The 25,074-nt window shown below is 42.8% G+C and overlaps 1 protein-coding gene across 1 annotated transcript; it reads left to right on the top strand.

Moving 5' to 3' along the window:
- On the top strand, positions 1 to 24,843 carry QPCT (glutaminyl-peptide cyclotransferase). Its single transcript, XM_047851235.1, has 7 exons — positions 1 to 202; positions 7,716 to 7,862; positions 13,701 to 13,979; positions 18,947 to 19,123; positions 21,118 to 21,217; positions 22,593 to 22,709; positions 24,208 to 24,843. Exons 1-7 carry the CDS (start codon positions 83 to 85, stop codon positions 24,351 to 24,353), a joined length of 1,086 nt encoding a protein of 361 aa, XP_047707191.1. The 5' UTR covers positions 1 to 82; the 3' UTR covers positions 24,354 to 24,843.
- The last annotated feature ends 231 nt before the right edge of the window (positions 24,844 to 25,074 follow it).

Below are 25,074 nucleotides of genomic sequence, written 5' to 3'. Positions count from 1 at the left end.
GAAGGGGGACGGCGAAGGACGCGCGTTCCCGGGCTCGTGACCGCCGGTGGCCCAGGGAGCCGGCGCCTAGACAGCCTCGGAGATGGCAGGCGGCGGGGACCGGCGCGCCGTGGGCACCCTCCACCTGCTGCTGCTGGCGGCTGCCCTGCCCCTGTCTGCCCGGGGGGTCAGCCGAGGCGCCGCAGACTGGACCCAGGAGAAGGTGAGCGGCTGCCGCTGCGCGACTGCACCTGGGCGGCTCGTGCCGCGCGCGCAGGGTCCGGGGACCGGGCGACCACACTTTCGCAAGGGGGGTGGGGAGGCAGGCGGAGTCGCCGTCCGCGGCCCAGGCAGCCGTGCCCGCAACGGGCACCCGGAGGAATCGGAGCTCTGCGTCCTCGTCGGGGTGCCTCGCTGGCTTCGGGACTGCTTTGGAGAAGCCTCGGGAGCTGGGTGATGTCACCAGCCTCCCCTCGGCTGCGGTCTGATGCGGGTAGTGATAGGCACAGGAAGTGTGTCTAGCCGGCGGCGGCCGAGCGGGGAGGTGAGGGCGCATCGCCTCGCCGCCGCCCACTCGGGACCCGGGAGGCCAGCGGTCGCGGCGCTCGGCTGGCGCGGGGGTGCCCGGCGCGCCTGGGGGTGTGCCTACTGCTCCCCCACCGCTGCAGCCGCGGACGCCCTTGGGACGCTGGAGTTTCCGTGCAGTCTCGAGACAGACGCGTGTTACCGTTTGTTTTAGGTTTTTTAAGCGGAGCAGCTCTAACTGGAGACCAGCTTCACTTAAAAAAAATTTTTTTTCCCCTTAAGAGAGTCAATGCAATTGTCAGAGCAATGTATCTGGTTGTAGGTGGAAATTCATACAAGGAACTTAGGAGGCACGCTTCCTCTGCGTGCAGTAAACAGGTTCAAAATTATTTCCTTTTCTTGTGTAACAGTTTTGAAATCATGAAATTGCTAGGGAATTATGCATATGTTAATGATATCGGAGTAAAATGCCCTTAAAAATAGTAAGAAAAAGCAGTCCAGGGTTATAAACCTTGACCGCGTTGCTGAGCAGAACTTTTAAATGCTTACAGTATGCTTGTATTTGCTGGCACGTTGGGAATACAGGGCACACTGGCGACTGCACGGGCCCTGTGTGGTCACCCGTGGACTCGCACCCCGCCGCGTGCATGTGCATATGAATAGCCTGCTTGAGTTCTCTGGGTTATGCTTACTTAGCTTCACGGTTCAGACCCCACAATGTGCCCCGACCTACACTTGGAGACCACCAGCCACAGGGAACCTGGTGAGGATGTGGGAAGGCAAACTCAAGAATAACTGCATTATAAGAAAAAATTTCTGTGGGCGTTCAGAAGGAGTAAGGTCCCTTAAGGGACATTGAATTACACACTTAAATCCTTTCCTTCTTCACTTCATCCTGGGTACCTTCCTGATCAGAAATTGGGAAGGGGGCATTAATAACCGGAATGTGGAGCCACACCAACTGTGTTTTTCTGATACATCTGAATGGGTGAGTAAGTGAGATAGGGAGTATTTGAATGAGCTGTTCTTTAGGCATCATTTGTAGGCAGGGTGTATTTCTAGGGGGGAGAAGGTGTTGGATTCTGGACATGTTTAAAACTAACGAGACTAACTTTTGAGAAGTCTTTGAAAGGGTAAATCCCTTTTATGTTTATTTTAAGAAGCTTCTAAATACTGTTCTACTAGGAAACTGGATGCTTTCAAATGGTGTAAGCAAGGGCCTGGGTGGCTCAGTTAGTTAAGCGTCTGACTTCGGCTCAGGTCATGATCTCACCGCTCGTGAGTTCGAGCCCCGCGTCGGGCTCTGTGCTGACAGCTCAGAGCCTGGAGCCTGCTTCAGATTCTGTGTCTCCCTCTCTCTCTGCCCCTCCCCTGCTTGCACTCTGTCTGTCTCTCTCAAAAATATAAATAAACATTAAAAAAAAAAAAAAAGAGTACATTCAAATGGTGTGAGCAAATGACAAGATTAACCATGACGGTTCTCAGTTTCTGGTTCCTTCCTCCCTTACTCGGTAGGCCTACATAAAGTCCTTCAGATGTCCAGTACAGCTTGTGGCCTGGGAAGTGAGTTGGTCCATATTAAAACACATGCCTTCCTGCTATATATGGCATTTAACTATTTTAATCACTGAGGTGTGCCCTTGGTACACTGGTCTGCCAAAAGGTGAGGTACAGTAAAGAAAACATTGATTCTGAAATCTGTTTCCTTTGCTTTGAAGTAAAGGCGTGTCTCTTTCAGTGGCATCTACTACATAAAACAGTTCAACCCTACTTGGTGGTTGAGTTCGGGGGACTGTGATTGGGTTGCTTGAAACCTGCAAACATTTTCCCATAGAGGCAGTAGTATAAATGGTTAGATTCTCAGGTGGGCCCACAGGTGTATATTTAGAGGCATTGGCATCTGGGTTCCGGGACGCTCATGTATAACCATCTCACTTGAACCTCACAGTGCCCCTGGGAGGAGAGAAGTTTCATCCCCAATTTATAGGTGAGGACACTTGATTATGGCTACACCAGCGAACTGAAGAGCCTTCATCTTTCCTCTTCCACTCTCTTCTCCAAGGTAGATGAGTCCTGGCTGAGGGTACAGGGAACAGTGTCCAGGAAGTGAAGGACGGTGGGGCTGGTGGGAGGGTTGGGGGGACCAGAGGAAGAGCTTATTTCTCTTTTCCTGGGTCAGAGTGGATCCTAAATGGAATTCCAGAATAGATTGTTTCTTTCTGGAACCTTCTCTCCCTATTTAGCCCCTTTCCGGATCTCCCTCGTGGAGCTTAAAGGTTAATTATCTGGGGCTTGGGCCTTATTCCAAAACTACTTCTCTGGAATCCTGTCCCATCCTTGATCCCCAATCCTATTTCTTTGGTACAGACCCCTTCCTTTGGTACAACTTTGTCAACTGACTGTTAAAAGGAATCTTGTTAAATCAGTCCTCCCTTAGGTGTGGAAGATGAATGGCTGTTAGGAAAGTTGCATTTTTTTTTTTTTAAGGAAGCTGTTAGTTAAAAAGTATGGCTTCTATTGAAGTCTCCCCATTATAAAGTTAACATGTGCTCATTTTAGAAAACCAGGAAAATACAGAAAAGTATACTAAAAAGAAAACTGTTGTGACCATAATCCCACATTTGGAGATGATTGCTGTTAACCGTTTTGATGTTTTTATTCCTAGTGTCTCTCTCTCTCTCTCTCTCTCTCTCTCTCTCTCTCATTCTCCCCTACCTCCTGTTTCTCCTTCCCTCTTTCTTTCTATAGATATATATCATATTTATATGTACACACATACACATGTATATATGTGTGTATTTTTATTTATAGAAGTGGACAACAATTATATCAGTCTTGTACGTTTTTGTGAGAATTGAGCTAGCCATCTAAAGCACTTAGCACAGTGCTGCCATGTGGTAAATGCTCAATAAACACTAATTATTTATTTTTAAAATAACACATGTGAATACTTATTTCTTACTAGGGATTATGCTCCATATATGGTTTTATATTTTAGTATGTTGCTTAAAAGTATGCGTGTTACCTTGAACCGATAAAACCCATTGAAAGCATCACTTGATAATTGCAAAATCATCAGCATTCCATAATTTGCCTATCCTTTTACTGTTGGACATTTAGGTTGTTTCCAAACTTTATCATAAAGTTGGGACTCCGTGTATTGGTAGAATCTTCCTTTATTATAACAAGGGTGACGTAGAAAATTTCAAGTCATATTGGATGTGGAGGGGCAGAGTTTTTGAAGCAAGGCAAGACATACAGGAGGGTTGGCCTCACCTAGGGGTTCTCCTCCATGGTCATCTCTGGCAAGCTGCTACTGCTGTCTTCAGTACTTCACACTTTTGCTTCTGGAGTCACACATATTCTGAGTGTTTAGGGTTCCCCTCTTCCATGGTTTTAAAAGCTCTTAGCCATTCTCCCATCTACCCACCATGATTCTTAGGGAAGCAACAATGGAGACTCCAAGTCAGGGGACAGGGCGGTCAGTGATAGGCTGGGTGTTGGTAGGGGAAGAAAGACATTGCTTTTCTTTTAGCTAGAGGGCCCATTGCATTCAAAGAAGGCAGAACTTTACCTTATTCGGTTCTCAACTTCTCCACAACTGCATTTGTCATGCCGGGGGCTTCGGACACACTGGAAGGGTGTCTGTAAATGCTGGCTGGGTTGAATTTACTGGTAGACACAGGAGTTAACCTGAGTGCTGTCTGGGAGACACTCATATGGGATGGGAACTAGAATTGAAATCACTGGGCTTCTGTAATGATCTCCCTTTAATTCAATGGCTTGGGACCTCAGATCCCCCTGCAAGCTGGGCCAGCGCTACAAATTATGTAATTAAAACCCTCTTTGGCCTAGCATCATGTGATTAGCCTAGAGGAGATGTTTCAGGATATCTGGTTCACACTTTTTTAGCTGAAAGATTCTTGTCACCCAAAGCAGACTTATTGTCCTTTCTGCCTGGCTGAAAAGACAAAGCAGGGGCTGTAATAGAGACTCATTCCTCTGAGAATGCCTATACTAAAGAAATTTGTCGATGTGCCTTTTAACTGAAACAATCCTAGACTAATTGGGGGTTTGCATTTAGCACTAGGCTCAACACTGTTTTTGCCTCATTTACTTTCCTCATGTCCAGCCCACACTTTCTGTCCAGGTTTCTCCTCTCTTTCCTTCCTCTGATCTCTGCAGAGATTTTTATGTTTATTGGGTTCTGAGAGAAGGGCTTAAGCATTTTTTGGTGCTGTTTCTCAACTATATTTCATGTAGGATATCTGCTACAGCTAGTGATGCTGGAGGGTTATTTATTTTGTTCCTGCTTTTCCTCAAATCTCTTTAGAACTCTCTAGAGTCTCCATAAACTGCCCATTTTAACATGAGCTTGATTTCCTCCCGCTATGGACATGCAGTGAAGGACCTTGTCCACGGTGACTCTATCTGGGATAGAGTAATGGACACTAAACAGAAAAGGAGTCACTGGCCAGACAGCCTTCCCGACACAACAGGTCTTGGTTATTGCAGAGACTGCCCCGGGCCAAACCAACTCTAAAGCATCACAAGCATTGACTGTTAGAAATGTAAAAAGAGCAAAGACCACAAAACTTGAATCATAGCACTTCCTGGCCCTTTGCAGTAGGTAGCTTCTTGTTTTCCTGTTTTTATGATTGCTTGTACATTTAACTGACTTGATATGTATAATGCCCATTTTACTTTATTATTCTATAAGCATCGTTTTAGTGGAGACAATTTGAGAAAGGTAGTTCCTCTGTCAATTCCTTATTTGATGAGTTCACCCAATATTTCTTGAGTCCTCAATATGCCCAGGGCACTGTGTGGCCCTGGGAAGACTAGAAAGTAAAGATAGTTCCCGCCCTCATGGAGCTGATATCCAATATGAAATCAGATGTTAAACAAGTAAACACACAAGAAAGGGGTCTCCAAATTATAACCTGAGTTAAGTGAAGAGAGAGGGAAGAGCCTGGAAACCAGAAATCACCGCAGAGGCAAAAGCCTCAACAGGTCAGAGTCTCACACTGCTTTGGGACCTGGATGGTCCCAGGACCTGGATGGAGGCCAGGGTGACTGAAGCATGGTGCCCTGGGGGCGAGTGGCCCTGCCTGGGGGCGGTGAGGCAGCAGGAGAGATCAGACAGGCTCCTGTTGGCCTGGTCAAGTAGTAATTAACCATAGAAACCATCCCAATTCTTGCCTCCAGGTTCTTCTTTGCCCTTTTCACATTTCTGTTTTGTCTGTTAGCTTCAGCTTTCTACTTCAAAGTGCTGAGAGTTAACATAAGGACTGAGATCCTGAACGTACCAGGGAATTGAAAGGCTGAGGTGACAAATTTATGAAGTATATTTAAAAATGTATTATCAGTAAACAAAGATAAACCTTAAGATGTTTGGGCACAGCATCCACATTTGGGAGTAACTGGAGGTTCATAGATGAGGCAGGGAGGCAGAGCAGAAGGGCATGGGAGGGGGAATCCATGGAACCCGGATCTTTTCATGGACTTACCTGGAGCTCTCCTATGACCTTGGGAAAATCATTTGCTCTCTAAGAAAAACTCAGTTTCCACTGACATAAATTCAGGAGGTTGGACTAGATCATCTCCAAGTGTCTTTCCAGCTCTAAATTCTATACCTCTTTCATGTATGATAGAAGGTAATAGAATGAAAACTTATTGAATGTTTACTATGGTGGCTTATATATGTTAGCTCACGTAATTATAATTACTCTAGGAAGTAGGTGTTATTACCTCCACTTTACAGATGAGGAAATTGAGCCTTAATGAGGTTAAGTAACTCACCAGAATCACACCTCATGAGTGGTGGGGGGCTGAGTTGAGAGGGTCTGTCTGAACCCACAGTCCATGTTCTCTGCATGATCACACTGGAGAGTAATGTTGAGACATAGCAAAGTGTAGATGAGTATAAGTAATTGGCAATTAGCATTCTTTAATTCCAGAGTTTCTCACCAGCCACTTGGAGAGGAAATACCTATGTGATTACTGAGACATATTTAACCAACACTGGTGCCGGAAAGAACTGTGAAGAAGAAAAGGCTCCTTCAGTTTCTGTTTTGCATTCCGAAGAACTTAATATCCTATATGACCCTTCATCATTCCCCTTAGGGCAGAAATCAGCTGATCAATCACTCACTTACCTAGGGGAGGAGTAACACATTCCATTACTGAGTGCCTGATAAACATGCAATGAATCGATGATTCATCATTACTAGTGTCACAAGAAAATACAGTGTGTGTAAGGTTATATCTGAGGTACAAATTTGAGGGGCACCTGTGTGCCTCAGTTGGTTGAGCGATCAACTCTTGATTTTGGCTCAGGTCATGATTCCAGGGTCGTGGGATGGAGCCCTGCATTGGGCTCTGTGCTGCCAGCACAGAGTCTGGTTGGGATTCTCCCTCTCCCTCTGCCCCTCCTCTGCTTTCACATTGAGTGTGTGTGTGTGTGTGTGTGTGTGTGTGTGTGTGTGCACCCTCTCTCTCTGTCTCTCTCTCTCTCTCAAAAAATATATGTATATACATTAAAAAAAGCAAATTTAATTTTTATGTTTATTTAGCTCTTTAAGGTTAATTCAGCTAATATGTAAATGTTCCTATGAATGTGAGTGTTAATAGAAGTTTAAAATAATTTTAAGGGAAGATAAAAAGTGTACTATTTAGCGGGTTATAGAATCATCAAACTCTGGCTGAAAGGAATTTCAATGATCATCTAGTTTAGAGCTCTACAACGAAAATATATAATGAGAAGTACATATGTAATTTTAGGTTTTCTTCTTTTTTAAGTTTATTTATTTATTTTGAGAGAATGAGAGGGAGGGGAAGGGCAGAGAGAGGGAGAGAGAGAGAATCCCAAGCAGGCTCTGCACTGTCAGCATGGAGCCCGATGTGGGGCTCAAACCCACGAGGTGTGAGATCATGACCTGAGCTGAAACCAAGAGTTGGACGCTTAACTGACTGAGCCACCCAGATGCCCCCATTTTCTTTTTAAAATAAGCTGCCAAAACAGTTAGTTTAACTTTCTAGATCTAATGGGCCAAATTGAAAGTTGAGTAGTTTAACTTACTTTATGGCCGAAGACCTATCTCTTTATTTTGAGATTCAAAAGAAATAGTTTTCTATTGCAAATGTCTCAAGATAAGTCCTGACCGTGTTATGAAATGATAGCCAGTTAAATGATGTTATTTAATCCTCAGAATTATCACCAACCAGCCATTTTGAATTCATCGTCTCTTCGACAAGTTGCAGAAGGCACCAGTATTTCAGCAATGTGGCAAAATGACTTACGACCGTTGCTGATAGAGCGATACCCGGGATCCCCTGGAAGCTATGCGGCTCGCCAGGTGAGGACGCAGCACACAAATATGAAGGTTGCTGAACACTTTGCTTGCACGTGGGAGATATATTATGTCCCAAGTTCTGAGTTGTCTGATATTCAGACCTGTCATCTCATCATAGCATCCACCAAAATAAGCAACTCAAAAAACCAAACAACTGAGAATAAATGTCTGTTCTGAACTGAGTGATACATGTTCATCTAAATCAATTTAGGTGTGAAATCTCTGTTGGGGTACAACATGAGATAGGGTACTATTCAACTCTTGGTCATTGCTATAATACACCCCCAGGCACGCCAGCATGTTTTCTTGGACCCTAACCACCCAACGTCACTAGCCCTAAGCAGTCCTTAACTGACAGTTTTTGGCCAAGAGTGGGTTTACTGTCCTATGAGGCCTTCATTCCTCTTGGAAAATTGTATTCTCCCTGGAGGGCAAGTCAAGATCAGTTATAAGCTACTTTCTCCAGTGCAGTGTTTCTCAAACTTCTGATTCTGATCCATGTTAAAAAAAAAAAAAATAGCAAAGTTAAAAAAACTTACATTTTGTGCACACAAATATAAAAATAGATTTAACTGACACCAAAGTTTCATGAAAAAAACCCCCGCACTCTTATTACCTGCATTACCTGTGATTTGCTCTGATATTGTTAATTCTACTTTACTAGTTTGTTCTGTATTGTTTTTTTTTTAATACTGGTCATGACCCAGTAAACTGATTTCGAGATTCACTGATTTTACCACTGCAGTTTGAAAGACACTGCTATGGAGGGTAAATTATACCATAGCTGGGCTAGACCTTGTGTCTCTGCCTCCTTAGTGCCAGTCTTCCTAAGTAATCTGATATCCCACCTCTGAATGAATGTTTTTCAAAATAGCCCTATTTCAAGGGGCAGCTCAGGAAAGAATGGGGAGAGACTGACCCCCCAAATCCTCCTCTGAGAGTACTCCATCTGCCTAACTCTCCAGGCCAAAGACCTTGGCACCCCACTTCTGTGATAGAGTGACACCTGCAAGGTCCAGCAACACAGCCGTACCCAGTATATGCACTTGTACCCAGTATATGACTCTGCCTCTGACATCCAACCCAGATAGCCATTGTCTGCTGCCCCATTAGGCGCCTGTCTTCCAACCAAGCACCTGTTTCTCCTAAGGAATTAGATGGTGGAAACCCAAAGAGCGCCTTAGTTCTTTCTAACCTTTAGGTGGGGAGAGGTATAATAATGATGATGGCTGACTTTCATGGAGCACTGTTTTTTGAAGTTAGGTACTTTATGGAGTTCTTCGCATGGACTTTTGCATTCAGTCCTCACAACCATGCTGTCGTGTGGGTACTATTATTATCCTAGTGCTACAGATCAAAAGGCCTGAGGTTTAGGTATATGAGTTAACTTGTTCAAGGTTATAAACATAATAGTGATGAGACCAGAATTTGGACCCAAATCAGCTTGACTTCACAATCCTATCACTGAAAAGCGGTGGCTGGGGGGAACCAGTGTGTGCTCATAAACATCTCCAGCTCTGGCTCTTCTCTTGCCTAAGTTGGAGAGTGAGATACATACCTCTCATTTCAATGATATTCCTGGACTTCATCTCCCAAGTATTTTCTTTTTTTCTTAAGTTTATTTTTTATTTATGTTGAGAGAGAGCAAGTACAAGCCAGGGAGGGGCAGAGAGAGAGAGAGAGAGAGAGAGAGAAGGAGAGAGAGAGAATCCCAAGCAGGTTCCATGCTGTCCACGCAGAGCCTGACGTGGGGCTCGGTCTCACAAATCATAAGATCATAACCTGAGCCGAAATCAAGAATTGGAAGCTTAACCTACTGAGCTACCCAGGTGTCCTGAAAATCACCAGGATTGCTGTCTAAGCTGTGGAAAGAGAGGGGTTTCTACTTTAGATGATGAGGTGAGGACACTTGGGTGGCTCAGTCGGTTAAGAGTCTGACTTCAGCTCAGTTTATGATCTCATAGTTTGTGGGCTCGAGCCCCGTGTTGGGCTCTGCAGAGCTGTGCTGCTTGGGATATTCTCTCTCTCTCTCTCTCTCTCTCTCTCTCTCTCAAAACAAACTTAAAAAACTGAGGTAGGGGTGCCTGGGCATCTCAGTTGGTTAAGCATCCGACTTCAGATCAGGGCATGATATCCTAGCTCCTAGCCCCGATGCCCAACATTGGACTCCGTGCTGACATGAAGAGCCTCCTTGGGATTCTCTCTCTCTTCCTCTCTGCCCCTTCTCCACTCGAGTTCTCTCTCTCAAAATAAATGAACTTAAAAAAAAAAAAGATGAGGTAGATGACACTTGGGTTCTGATGAGGGAATTACACACTAATGCACTCAGTTTGACCTGTCACTCAGAACTAAATCCAAAGAAGAATGGTGGAAAATCTGCTTTTTTCCTGAGGCCTTTTGGAGCATTGGATTCCATGTTTTATAATTTATGGCGTTTCAGGGTTGTAGCTAGAGAAGACTCTCAAATCTAAAGATACGTGGACTTGGTATAAAGTTGGTTATTGAACTGACCTGTGCAGTTGACGATAAAGATGTGCATTGCAATGGATTCTTTTTCAGAGAATAATATGAGAATGATGTCCCAGAGTCTCCATTTTTACTGCCTCTCATCACGGAGCCTAAAGACGCCTATTGGATTTTTAGAAGTTTTATTTTTTTAGGAGATAATTTATTTGTAGAATAAATAATTTGAAGGCATGAAATTTTGGGGTTTTTTTTGGTAATTTCTATCTGAGATAGGAATAAAAAAAATAACTAAAAAATCAGGATGATGAAATCTTCGTAGGGAGCAAGCCAGAAACTTTGTCAAAAAGAGGCAAGCTACAAACTGTGGGGTTAAAATCCCCTGTAGATGCACAGTACACGTGAGAAGTGGCAGCTGGCCTTCTTAAGCCCAAGGTGGGGCTGTCCCTGAGTGGAGGGCCCCGTGTGGAGAGCACTCAGCATGGAGCCTGGGAGACCAACATGTCTAAGAAGGAGGAGGTACCTGACGTCCCCCGTGTCAGGAATCAGCATCCTGACAATGACATGTTTGTAGACTTGGGACAAGCATCGTAGAATCTGCTTCCTCCAAACAAACCTGGGCTGCTGATGTTATTGTTTCTTGGAACCTGGAAATAAGAATTTAAGTGAAATTAAATTAGACCCAGGATCATTCACTACTGTTAACCTACAATGTCTGGGGCCTTCCCTCCTGGAAGTAGAATGTCGTATTTATGTCTGACTTTCTCTTCCTCTCTCACTCTCTCTCCTCGCCTCCGCCTTTATCTTTGTATCCTTTTCTTTTTGGCTGTACTCAATGTCCGTCTATCTCTGTGTTCATCTCTCTCTCTCTATCCATCCATCTCTTTCTCTCTGTCTTTTTCTCCCTTCCCCGTCCAAACAATAAATCTAGAATAGTCCAAAATACAATCTATATTCTGAACTGCCCTTTGCACTCCTGGCGGGCCTGGGTTCTTGCTACTTAGTTTCAGGAAGCACTCCCTACCTGGTTTCAGGGCATTCTAGTGAGCAGAGCGGTGGTTTGGGGAGCCCACTCTAGAGAATTGCCGTGGGAACTTGCAGACTAAGCTTGAAAGCCAAAGGCACAACAAGGGATATTGGTGACCTAATGAGATTATGGAGCCAATACGATTGTTTATAAAGAAATTCGTTGCTAAGATAATTAAAAAAAAATTTACACTGAGTAAAAAAAGAAGATTCCTTCAGAGAGGACTCTTTTGGGGACATTTGCTGAGGCTTTTGTGGATTTTAGTGTCAACATAAGATATCAGAAATTATGTCCACAACTTATTTAGTAGTTGAGAAATGAGTTTGTGTGTGAGACTTCAGCTGAATGAAGCTAACAGATACATATTTTTAAATCTCAGTTCATTTCTGTAAGCATACGGGCTGCTATTGATTTGGAATCGTTCATCATCTGGATACCAGATGTTCTGGAATATACGCCTGTTTTTTGTTTTTTTTTTAAAGATGACCCCTTTATGGAAAAATTTCTCTTCCCTAAAGTCTGGGAATAACTTATTTTCATATTCTGTGGAAAGCCGATCTTGGATGCACAGTGATTTGTCTCTATTCAAGCTCCCCAAGCTTGATACCATATAATTTTATTGTTCTCATTGAGAATAACTTACTAGTTAGAATCAGCCCGTATTTAGCGATAGCCTACTGTGAGCAAAGCCCAGTATTAAGAATTGTGGATGAAAACAAAGTGAATGAGATATGAATGACGATTTCTTTTAATTATTTGAAAGGTTATTAACATTTCTTTTTATTATTTGGAAAGAGAACTTGTGAACTTGTAATACAAAAGGTAAGGGACTGTGTACACATGCCATTGTGGCCAAAGTCCGCGTCACTGCAGAAAGCAGGGAATGAGTATCAGGGAACCGTTTGTTTCTTTGGCTTTTACGGAATTGAATGGGGAATCAGTGTCCTCGTTCTGGTTTGGTTATTTTCCTGGAAGCTTCCTGCCACAGTTTTTCCAAAGCCTTTGCCTACGTGTCTTGTCACATTCGTTATGACAGGCCATACAAGAGTTGGCTAGGCTAGAAAATCTTGTATTTCCTTGGGGGTGGGGGAATAAACAACCAAAAACCAAGCCTCGATTCTTTTCCAGTGATTATGAGTTATATGTTTGTCACCTCATGGTCCTTCCCTACTGGATATTCACGGTGCAACAAATTGCCAGTCCTGTTGATGGTTAGTTTGTCGTCTGACTTTTTTAAAAGATCCTTTAAGGCACACTTACAAAGATGTACACAGTATTTCAACATAAAATAAAATAAATGAAACCTAGTTGAGAAACATGAAGTGAAGGAGAAATGAAGGCAGGAAAGGGAGAATGGAACAGTAGTGACCTCCCCGTAACTTACCACACCATGAAGTCTAGACTCTGAAGGAAGACACGGCCAGTCTCGGAAGTGGTGTTTCTTTTCCATCTGCTTCCTATCAGCCACTGTGTGATTCATTAGTTCCCAGGTGATGAGGAGAGATAGGAAAACAGATTCTTCTTTATGTTTACCGTTTGTAGTGGGGTCTGAACTCGCCTTTGGTGCCGAGGAAAACTACTTGATGTGTCACTGTGGTTCAGAATTGTTTATTGATTCTTAAAGTGGCCGGGACCTCAGATATCCCCCAGAAATCCCCTTGTGGGACATTATACCATCAGAATCTTTTGTTAGTGTATATTACATTTTGAAGTATTTGCTGAACTTGGGGCACATGCTGTGCTCTTGGGACAAAAGAGTTACCATTTGCAGTTCTTGCTCTCAAAGAACTTAGGGTAGAAGTTGAGATCTGTAGGACCTCGGTGTATCTGACTTCTCAAAATGCCTTCTCAGCCTCCTAGAAGTATTGAAAGTGGACTTTAATACATACTGAACTGGTCTCTGTCTCCTGACATGTAGAAATGACCCCGATGGTATTGTTAAATACCAGCAGGGGTTGGAATAATGTATAGATTCTATTCCTATAAAAACATGTACCCCTTTGCCAAATACATGTTTGTGTGCTAGTATATGTATATATAAACAATAAAGATGGTGTGGAAAGATATACATCAGACTATTAACATCAGTTAATACCAACAGTGCGTTGGGATTGCTTGGCAGGGGTATGGTTGAGGGAGAGGGAGAGGGAGAGGGATAGCTTTTCTTTTAATCACCCTTGCTATTAACTCTATAACCACGTATTGCATTTTTACGTTGAAAGGCATCACATAAATTTATATGTGTGTGTGTGTGTGTGTGTGTGTCTGTATATATATATATATGTATATATATATACAGTGAACCAATGGAAACTGTCTAGATCTGAAATTTTGGTTTTTGTTTTGATCAGCACATCATGCAGAGAATTCAAAGACTTCAAGCCGACTGGGTCTTGGAAATAGACACCTTCTTGAGTCAGACACCCTATGGGTACCGATCTTTCTCAAATATCATCAGCACCCTCAATCCCACCGCTAAACGACACCTGGTCTTCGCCTGTCACTACGACTCCAAGTATTTTCCCCCTTGGGACAACAGGGTGTTTGTGGGAGCCACTGACTCAGCAGTGCCATGCGCGATGTTGTTGGAGCTTGCCCGGGCTTTAGACAAGCAACTCCTTTCCTTGAAGGTATTTGTTTCTGTCTCGAAGATTCTGGGAATAAAATACAGAGTGAATTCTAGAATCCTTGGGGGAGTAAGAAGGCCATTTAGAAATGTAGACTTTCAGTACATTTTGTAATAATTTGTTGCAAAAAGACATGAGGTTGAATGAATATTAATTGGAAGATTACACTATTTGAAATGTCAACCATGGACGATAAACCTAGGATACATGACAGTGAATTTATTCAGTGGCACTTAATTGCTTAATTTTGCATGCACATTAAATTAAATGCAACATTTCTTTGCAAAAAATGAAGAGGGTGGATGGTTGGTACAGGCGTATGTATGAGAACTAGGTTTATTTCTTCTTGTTCATGTAGCCATGAAACATCACAACCTCCTAATCTGAGAGGTGTGGCTCTTGAGTTGGGGGGGAAAGGGTTGATTGAAAAGTGCTTCTGAAGTAGAGAGTGGGTTTTTCAGACATATCAAGATGAAAAACTTGGAGCAGAAATGCATTATTGTTATTATCTGTGAATCTCGGCTCAATTTTATGTAGCATAGCAGAGTTTTTGTACATTCTCAGCTCAAAATACTTCTGGGACTCTCAGATGCTATTTCAGTCTCTGTGTTCTGAAGGGTACATTGGAAAAAAGTGCTAACCTAGATGAAGACATTTTGTTCAGATATCACTCATAACCAAGTAAACACAACAAAGCGAAAACAAAAAACTTTGTTCGCAGGCAGCAAATGCATTTTTCTCCCTCAGAGTTTTATGAAGGGGCCAGCCTTTGCTACAATGGGAGTAAAGAAGTAAAAGGTTTATCTTGTAATGGAAGGAATAGAGATATTTGGTTCTGGTTTTTTTTGCTGGATATGCTGAACTTGAAAGCAAGAATTGTTTGTAACCTCTCAGTGTCCTTTTCACTATTTTTTTTTAGTTTGTTTTGTTTTGTTTCCTGAACCTTCTATAATGTCTTTGTCCCATCCTCTGTCCTGCTTTTAACTAGTACCCTTCCCCAGCAATTGGGTGAGGGAGTTCAGAAGCTGATATAAAAGTTTAATTTTCCATGTTTACATTCTAAGGACATTAAATGAAAGGCACAGTCTATATAGTGGGTGTGTTTTCTCTGGAGCTCAGACCTGCTTATAGTGACCAGAAACAGAAAGGACCAAATGGGTTGTTAGGTGGACATCCTCATCAAAACACACACAGACACACACAGACATACACAGACACACACACACACACACACACACACATTCTCTCTCCTTTTTTTTTTTTTAAAGTTTATTCATTTTTCAGAGACAGAGACAGAGCACGAGCAGGGGAGGGGCAGGGAGAGAGGGAGACACAGAATCTGAAGCAGGCTGCAGGCTCTGAGCTGTCAGCACAGGGCCCGACGCGGGGCTCAAACTCACGAACCGTGAGATTATGACCTGCGCTGAAGTCGGATGCTTAACCGACCAGCCACCCAGGTGCTCCACACATTCTCTTAATTATTCTTTCTCATAGAAGTAACAGTGATGTGGGCATTTTAAAAAAATGGATCATGTTTGATGGAAACATGAAGAGTATGAGATTCATTTTTCCAGGGGTACTTTAACTAAATTTGTATTAAGGTGTTGTTTGAAGCTCTTCAGTTGTCATGGATTGGGTATGTGGGAGTGGAATGTGACCTGGTTGAGGATGGCAGAATAGTCTGGATTATTGTTCCAACTGCATGCACCCCTCCAGGAATAAGATTACAGTTATGCATTCCCGTCTTTTCCCTTGTAACCCTGCTGTGCCTTCCCACTGTAGCAGGTGGTACGTTCTCATTCCTTGACTCCGGACTTGGTTATGTGACCTGTCCTGGCCAATGGGATACTAGTGGATATGATACCAGCAGAGGCTGGGAATGAGCTTGTGCAATTGGGTTTGCTGTCTCGTGCCATTGCCGCCACCATAAGGGCACGCCCTGGCTGGCCTGCCAGTCCCAGGGGGAGGATACGACGTGTGGAGCCCAGCCAACCTTCATGACTGTATGGTGAGGCAGAACTCCTCCAACCAGCCTAGATCAATAGTCCTCCAGCTGACCTACAGACCTGGGAGGACACATGAGTGTTGTGTTAAGCCACTTGGGTTTGGGGTGGGTTTTTACACCCTCTTATTGTGGCATTAGCTGATACCACCTTGGATGGGGAAAGCCTGCAGATAATTCACCTGCTATGTTGACACTGGTAACTAGATTTATCACATTACCATGAAAGACTGAAAGACCCTCACAAACCAGATTTTCCTAGCTCCAAGGTGCTAGACTGAGTTACCAAAAATGGAAGGCCACAGTTATTTTCCTGCTAATCCTGAAAAGAAGCAAAAGGAGCAAAGTGCCTCAGAGGACTCAGGATCACTGTCTACATGGTCTACTCCTGTCTTAACGATCAGACGCTTGAAGGACGGAAAGTGAGTCGTTGCGCTGACCTCTGGAGTCACTCAGCTGTTGAAATTTCAGGGAGGCATCTGAACCTTCAAGCCTGTAGAATATGAAAACTGCTTTTGTTTCTGCCCTGGCATGAGCAGAATGTCTGTGGTACCAGGCAGTCTTATTCTGTGCTGGTGTTTCGTTATTATGCTGGTTGATTTGGAACTAGAACTTTGCAACCAGTTGGCAATATTAAAACAATTGCAATGACTAGCAGACAAAGATAACTTAGTTTTCAGATGATAAAGACATTTTTTTCCATCTTAGGAAATCACCCTAAAACAATCAGGAAAATTCCATCTTTGAAGAAACTAGGGAACATGTGTTAATGGGAACCACAATATGAAGACAGAAGGTAAATGGAGAATGACATACCCAAGTAGAGTGAAGTCACAGCCTCCAGAGCGAGGAGGAAATGGAAAAGCCAGTGGTTCCCTGACAAAATCCTGGAGTGGCTCAGGGATCCGTGGAGGTAGTGAGGCCGGGGGCTGGGGAGGGGAGTGTTTGTTAGTCTGCACAAGGACCAGTTGGTATATAGATTCCCACCCCATCTCTGGCAGATGGGTGAGTATGCCACCAGTAGCCTTGCAGGAGAGGACAGGATAAGTTTTCTGGAGACACTGAACCAGGGGGGTTCTGGATGTGGGGACACCAGATGCAGAGGAGGATAGGAATGAAGTTTCTCATGGAAGTCAAGGAGGTTAGGTGAAAGTCTGCACATTGAGCAGTGAGGTCCCCAGCCTTTCCCTGTTTTCAGCATGAGAAAGCCAGCACGCAGCTTATGCCCCTCAGAGAGGAAACCGGATGCTCCTTCTCTGGGGAGTGTGAACTACCTCATGAAAAAGACCCAAGATCTGGAGGTGCTCAGTGAAAAACACCCAACGGGGCACCAGATTGCCCTGCGCTGAAGCCAACCAATCTGTCTCTGATCAGTGTTTTAGTACCTTGTTCTCTGATATGAATGAACACAAAGGGCGACCAGACATTTGAGGACAGTCTCCAGCATGAAAGAAAGAGTAGACCAATACGAACAATACGAGAAATGAACTCAGAGAAAATAGAGCGTAAGGAGCAGGAGGTAACTTAAAGGGACACTGTTTTAAATATCTTTAGAGAGATAAGAGGAGAAGTTACGTCCATAAAAGATTAGGGAGATGTCAGATTCAGTTCGGTCTGATGGGAGCATGTCCCCCAGTGCTGTACTGAGGTGCAGAGACCAAATGGTTGCGTATCTTTCTTCAGCGAGGTCCGGCTGTGTGCAGGCACAGAGTAGGCAGAGAGCTGGGCTAGAGGTTCTATTTTCGCCGTGTGAGTTTGGCCAAAGCAGAGAGAGGCCAGGGAGCTGAGCATGTATGCAAGGGAGTGGTTAGAATGATTGGCTGTGGAATTTAAGGTGAATGTGGAGGGAAGCGAGGACTTCATGGGAGTGAAGGACTGTGAACAGGTGAAGGATTCAATAGATCAGGGATTTCAGTGGGGCTGAAGGACTGTGGGGGTTAAGGTACCAGAAGGACTAATCTGAAAAGTGTGAGCAGACAGTGAAAGGTATAAAATCGATCAGAACCTTCCTGACCCTTCTAAGTTCTGCTTGAATCCTGGCTCCTAAAGTCTTCCTTGACAACCCAGGGATCTGACCTGTCTTTCTATCCAGTTCCCACAAAAGTTTTGGTGTTCCATTTGTGACCCTTGGCACGTGTTGTCCATGTTGTTTTGTCTTTCCTAACCCAGCTGAAGTGTAGACTCTTTCAAAAGAGAGGCTGTAATTATTATTCTTTGTGTCCCTGTTGCATTCCTAAGGTGCATCCTTGAGCCTAGATTCAATGAAAAAGTTGCAGACTCAATTAAGGTGGGCAGCAAGGACAATGTGCAGTTGTTTCGGGTTCCGTTCCCTGGGATGCACACTGACGTGGAGTTTAGCATTTAGGTCATTCCTAAGGGAGTGGCCCTGGTTTAACACCCGAAGCAGGGAGGGGAGAGAAATGGGATTAGGCAGAGGCAGAGTCAATCCACCTTGCAGGTTCAACAACAGGCTCAGCCAACCTTGGGGAGCTCTGGAGGTGGAGTGGCCCCATAGAGCCGCCAGGACCTGCTTAGATCAGTCATTGGATATAGGACACCCCTATGGCTGAGGCAATCTCTAAAAGAACTAATAGCCAAAGACCTGTGGACAGCTGTCTTGGTAGCAGGGGCAACATATCCTTCTGGAAGGGAACTGGGTGGGTGTCTCTGTGTCTGCCATGACAGTTTCATAGTTTCTAAGTTCTCTAAGGAGTAAGAAAAAAATATAAGACTTCTATTTTCAGAGGGAGTAGGAGAAAGTGAGACTTACACGGGTGAAGACCATGGGGAATGGGATGACTTTTGGAGGCAAAGTGGTACAAAATACATTTTGGCATATTCTCACTTGCTTTGGTATCTTCCTTTTCTTCATGGCATATCTGTCTTTTTTGCCCAGTTAATAAGAACGTATGCTATTTTTTAAACCCTCACAGTATTTTTGCTACCTTTTTACTATTCTTTTTACCAGAATGTTTCAGACTCCAAGCCAGATCTCTCACTCCAGCTGATTTTCTTTGATGGGGAAGAGGCTTTTCTTCATTGGTCTCCTCGAGATTCTCTGTATGGATCTCGGCACTTAGCTCCCAAGATGGCATCGACACCGCACCCACCTGGAGCCAAAGACACCAACCAACTGCACGGCATGGTCAGTCCTGGGAATTTTCATGGTGCTGCAGCTGTGGGCTCTGTGTCAAAGGAAGCCAAACCTAAAGCCAATTAAAGACCTAAAAATGCCATGGCATTCTTGGAACAGAGCGTTCATTATAGAACATTCTTTGGCAGGCATTGGGCTTTTGAGGAATCCCAGAGCTACAAAGAATGATTCTGGGTTAGAAGTTACGTTTGACTGAGCTTAATTAAAATGATGTAAAAAATTAGATTAAGGAAACATCCCAGGTTCAGTTCGGTCCAATGGGAGCACATTCCCTGGTTCTGTATAGAGATGGTGAGAGCAAATCCCTTCTTTGAAGCTTCTCTACAAAGCCTGAGGAGGCTTGGGTCTTGGGAACTGGAGGGGGAGTGAGACATGGTATAGGGATGGGAATGAAGAATTTCCTTGGTGGCTTCAAAGTGTTATAATGACTCCAAATGTGTAGGGGACATTGTGTTGGACGTGTCTGTTTTGGTGTAATATTGTTGCCATGGGGATGGAAACATTTGTGATGCTGTCTTAATATCCTGTTCTTATTATCAAGTAATTAGTGCAGCACACAGCCCCATTTTTATTCTATTTCTGGGCCCATACCTCGTTGCTAGTCCCTCACTCCACCTTTGAATTCTCTTCCTATCCTGATTCTCTTCCCATATTTGACCTTCACTCGGTCTTATGTCCTCACTAACCCCAGTTGGGAACTTCATGCTGCTCTTGAGACTTCTTGCTTCCCTGTGCTTTCATCCATCCCTGTGCTGTGAACTGAAAGTCTATTTCTAACTCCTTCCATTCATCCTTGTCCTTTGCCATATCACCGACCTTCACCCTGTGAGTCCAACTGGCCGCGTTCAGTGTCCTCTGTGGCTCTAACACATCATGTTGGCATTGTCTCCATCCTGTTATCTGTTGGCACCTTATAATGGGTCAGGGGAATATGGTTGGCACCTCGTTCATTCCTTTGGACCAAGTGGCTAAAAAGGGTTCAGAGGAGGAGGAGAGAGACCTGACTGATCAGTAGGAAGAACAAAGTTATTTATTTATGAGTCCAAATCTATGAGTCCATAGTGATGGTGAAGACTATTTTCTTCCCTGGGGCCGGGGGGGAGGGGGGAGGGACCTCTTAGTAGCTTATCATGCTTTGTAAACATACTCTTATTTCAAACAAACCTATTTTCCCTCCAAGAATATATTTGATCATTATCCATAAGTTAATAGATCTTATGTCTATAGAATCATAAACTCTGCAAGTATTTATGTACTGTGGGTCAGGACCTGTGCTACGTATCTACCCACATGTTGTCTCACTGATATAAATCAGGAGTTCTTAATGTGGGAAGTAGTCTTCAGGAGTCTTCAAGCCTGCTGATGTTTTATGGCTCAAATGAGAAACCCTGGGGCAATGATGGAGGCTTATCGTCAGGAGACGCCTTTAAAGACCAGCAAGTTTGAGCTTCTGGTTTGATGGAAAAGGAAATGGAGATCCAGAGACAGAAGGTCACAGAGCTCGTAGTCAAGAAGTTTTTCCAAGATGCTGCCTTGAGGAGTAAATAGTTACTACACAAGTGCTTTCCTATATGCAGCTGTAGCATTGCAGACTAAGGATATAAGGACTAATTAGAATGGAAGAGATGATCAGACAGGCTTGGAATCCTATTTGAAAATAAAGATAAATATTCTTTTTTAATCTGTAAAATGTTATGTAAATGTTCTCTTTCTAATGTTTCTTGAGTGATATCCTTCTGGGGTTACAGACACAAACAATCTACACTTTGCCATTTGTCTATATTGCATAAGCAAGATTTTTTAAGGTTCTTCAAAATAATTAGTTTACAATGTTATTAAACCTTTTGTTCATTTATGCAGCTCTCTAGGTTATTCTCAATTGTTGAAGTGCAGTTAGTTTTGACTGTTTTTTTTTTTTTCTCCCATCGGTGGATCTGAAATGTGTTTTGGTGACAGTGATTAAACAATGTTATTTTCTCCCTTAGGATTTATTGGTCTTATTGGATTTAATTGGAGCTCCCAACCCAACATTTCCCAATTTTTTCCCAAACTCTGCCAGATGGTTTGAGAGACTTGAAGCAATTGGTAAGCACCACTGTCACTAAAAGTCAACTTAGTTCCTTCCTACGCACCAAACTACATTTTAAAATTCAAAAGTTATGATTTAAATATGTGATTTGAAGATGTAATATACTTTGCTGGCTTTTTTTCTCGCTTTGTTGATTATTAGTTTATTGTTCCTATTTATCTTTTTTAGTAGGCTCCTTTATTTTCCTGCATGAGACTGCATTTGGAAATGGAAACATACAGTGCTACATTTAATATTTGCACATCCCTAGCAATGGTTTGAAACTATTTTCCCAGAGTCCTGTTTGCAGCATATGGAATGCATGTCTAGGGAAAACCAGTCAGCAAAGCATGCTGGCTAATGATGAATGTTATGTCTTTATGATACCAAAAGATGTTCTTTAATTTTTCTTTCTCTTTTTTTTTTATCTCTGTCTTTGTCATCTTTTATTTCCTGCCTTATTCAGACACGATTTTCCTTTAAATCTAGAACAATCTCTATTTTCTAAGGAAGTAAGAGATCGGATGCAAGAGAAAGCCAAGATCCTTCAAAAGTCATTTTAGAGACAGGTTAGGGTCAATTAAACGAGAGTAGACTAGTCCAGACCAGGTCAAGCCAGGCCAGGCAAAGAAACAAAATATCTATAGCTCAAGAAAGAGGCATAGGGCTTGAAGAAGGAAAAGGGGAATAGCTTCTTCCCTTCATACCTCCACTATCCCTTCCTACTCCATAACACATACACACACACACACACACACACACACACACACCCCAATAAAAAAAAAGGCAATTGGCCTCAGGGAGAGATGAAGTAGATGAGATAGATCTTTATGATAAAATTCAAGCCAGAAGGCCTGCTTTTGAGGCAAGTGCTTCAGACTAGGAATTCCTTAGGAACTGTATGGACTTCCTGGAGCAGGATAGAATTGTATTCTTTCTAAGCAGCGAGAAAAACACTGCCATCTCATTCATACTTTTGCTGTGAGTTCAGAATTTGCCAATATCCAAATCTAGAATATTATAAGAGAAACTTCGAACAGAGTCTCCGGTAAACCTACGTATCCCACCCCCACCCCCCAATCCCTGCCAGCCGCCATTTTCCTCTGGTTTTCTCATTGTCTATTCCTCTCCATTGTCCTACTTGGTATCTACCTCTAAGGAGGTTCTCACCTGTAATGTTAGAGCCACGTGTGACTCTTCTCTCCTTGAACTACTACTGAACGTCCACACCCAAGTTGAGCCTAGATGTTTACTGTCATGGCTGTAGTTGTGCCCACTGCTGTAATTTGTTTAAAAAACGATGACCACATGTGCCAAGAGTTCAAAGTCCTTATGCATTCTGAGTATTGATCAGATAAGAACAGATAATCATCTGCTGTCTATCATCTGCAGAACAAGAACTCCACAAATTAGGTTTGCTCAAGGATCACTCGTGGGAGAGGTGGTATTTCCAGAATTACGGTTATGGAGGTGTGATTCAGGATGACCATATCCCATTTTTAAGAAGAGGTAATGTGTATATATATATGTGTGTGTGTGTGTGTGTGTGTGTGTGTGTGCGTACATGTGCGTGCATATATGCATTTTTTACTTATTTTATATTTATTGTCTTTTGTGTGTATTTGCAACAATCTAGAAGGATGAGGAGCCACTACATTTAATTTCTTGATAAATTAAATCATCTACTAAGCATCTTATGGTTTCTATTTTTTCATGAAAGTCATTCCAAATCCTTGAGCCTCCACCCTCATTCTAGAATATTTATAAAAGCTCATATTCCACTGACCTTGCCTTCTCATTCACAGAGTAAGACAATATTCTTACAGTTTGGGCACTCTGGTGTTTTTTGCTTAATAGAGAAGCAATATCCTTGATGTCGATGGTGGAAGTCTAAATCAACTCAAGGACTCTTGCCACGGCCTCCCAGTTGGTCTCTAGCTTTTGCTTTTGCTTCCCTATACTTTACATAGGAGCTAGAGTTATCTTTTTTTTTAACTTTTTTTTTTCAACGTTTATTTATTTTGGGACAGAGAGAGACAGAGCATGAACGGGTGAGGGGCAGAGAGAGAGGGAGACACAGAATCGGAAACAGGCTCCAGGCTCCGAGCCATCAGCCCAGAGCCCGACGCGGGGCTTGAACTCACGGACCGTGAGATCGTGACCTGGCTGAAGTCGGACGCTTAACCGACTGCGCCACCCCGGCGCCCCTAGAGTTATCTTTTAAAAATGTAAATCACATTTTGTTTCTTCCCTGCTTTCAAGCTCTGGTGGCTTGCCATCATGTAGAATAAGACCGAAAGTCTTTACCATGACCTACAAGGGCCTCCATTTTCTGACTCTGTTCTTCTCCAACATCTCTTTCTGCTTTTCTTTCTGATTATTGCTCTGATCCAGCCACATTGTGTTCCTGCTGTTCCTCAAGCAGGCCAAGCACACTCCCACCTCAGGACCTTTGCACTTGCGAATAGTGCCGCCTGGAATGCTCATCCCCAGATCTTTGCGCAGCTTGCTTTCTCCTTTGTTGCATGTCTCTAGTTAAAGGTTAGATTCTCAAAGAAGCCTTCCCTGACCTTAAATACATATTTCTTGGCCCAGCTGTCTGCCCCTCATTCTCTATTACCTTATCTTGTTTTATTATTCTTTAGAATCTTTATCATTTTCTAAAATTATTTTTATATTTGTTTCCTTGCTTCTTTCTTTACTGGAATGTAGGCTCCGTATGAGCAGGGCTTGGTCTTTTCACTGATGAAATCTCAATTCCTAGAACAGGGACTGGTACGTGGGAGGTGCTTTATAATTATTTACTGAATTAATGAACGTTTGTTTAATGGCCAAATGACTTTGGAGTGAAAAGGTAAGATACAAGGAGGTACACAGGAAATGATGGGTTATCAGCTGTCTTTAAATGGTACAGAGCTCCGACTCAGACTTGCGCTTGAAGAATGATACTCTCTTCTTTACTCACTGGAAATAAGCACTTAATTACAAGTTGGTTCTTTCTTTTTAGGTGTTCCAGTTCTGCATCTGATACCATCACCTTTCCCTGAAGTCTGGCACACCATGGATGACAATGAAGAAAATTTGGATGAAACAACCGTTGACAATCTAAACAAAATCCTACAAGTCTTTGTGTTAGAGTATCTTCATTTGTAATTATCCTGTCTTAACTTTGTGGTAATCGTATCTAGTTTCACATTCAGAAGTCAAGGCACAACCTAAAATATTCTTACTCCAGGCAAATGCCATGTGGAACCTCCCATCCTAAAGATTCATTCTGTAGGTGTCTTTGAATATGTGATCAATAAACCCTAGATTTACATCATGTCCTAAATTGCACATTACTTTTCATTGAAGATAAAGGAAGAAAAATGTTAGGAAAACAGAAAACAAGTATCTTTAAAAAACTCAGATAAGAAACTATGAAACTAAATCAGATTGATATATGTAGTATCATGGTCTTCTAAATAGTACTTAAATATGATGGTGATGTGAAACATGTAACCTTAAGTTTATTATTTTTTTCAATACTTGGGAATCTCTTGCTTATCATACAAAACAGAGATGTAGTTTGAAGACCTTCAGATTTCTTTGAGAACTCTTTGTAGGTTTTATTTCATAAAAATTAAATCAGAATTAAATGCCACGTGAATTCCTTTGTTTATACATAAATGAAAAACTTATGTAATTTATAGTTCAATTTTTTAAAAAGATTTTATTTTTTATGTAATCTCTACAGCCAATGTGGGTTCAAATTTACAATCCGGAGATCAAGAGTCACATGTTCTACCAACTGAGCCAGCCAGGCTCTCCTATAGTTCAATTTTGATAGCGTTTTACAAATTTAACATTTTTATTGTAAAAAGAATATAGTCAG

Source organism: Prionailurus viverrinus, chromosome A3 (assembly GCF_022837055.1).
Source record: "Prionailurus viverrinus isolate Anna chromosome A3, UM_Priviv_1.0, whole genome shotgun sequence".
In the NCBI taxonomy this organism is placed as follows: Eukaryota; Metazoa; Chordata; class Mammalia; order Carnivora; family Felidae; genus Prionailurus; species Prionailurus viverrinus.
Note: the sequence above shows the minus strand (reverse complement) of the source record. Positions and strands in the feature narration are given on the sequence as shown.

Coding starts and splice junctions, on each gene's coding strand:
- QPCT (XM_047851235.1), top strand. CDS start 83: ATGGCAGGCGGCGGGGACCGGCGCGCCGTGGGCACCCTCCACCTGCTG. Junction 7,863..13,700: donor GAAGCTATGCGGCTCGCCAG/GTGAGGACGCAG, acceptor TGTTTTGATCAG/CACATCATGCAGAGAATTCA. Junction 13,980..18,946: donor AGCAACTCCTTTCCTTGAAG/GTATTTGTTTCT, acceptor TCTTTTTACCAG/AATGTTTCAGACTCCAAGCC.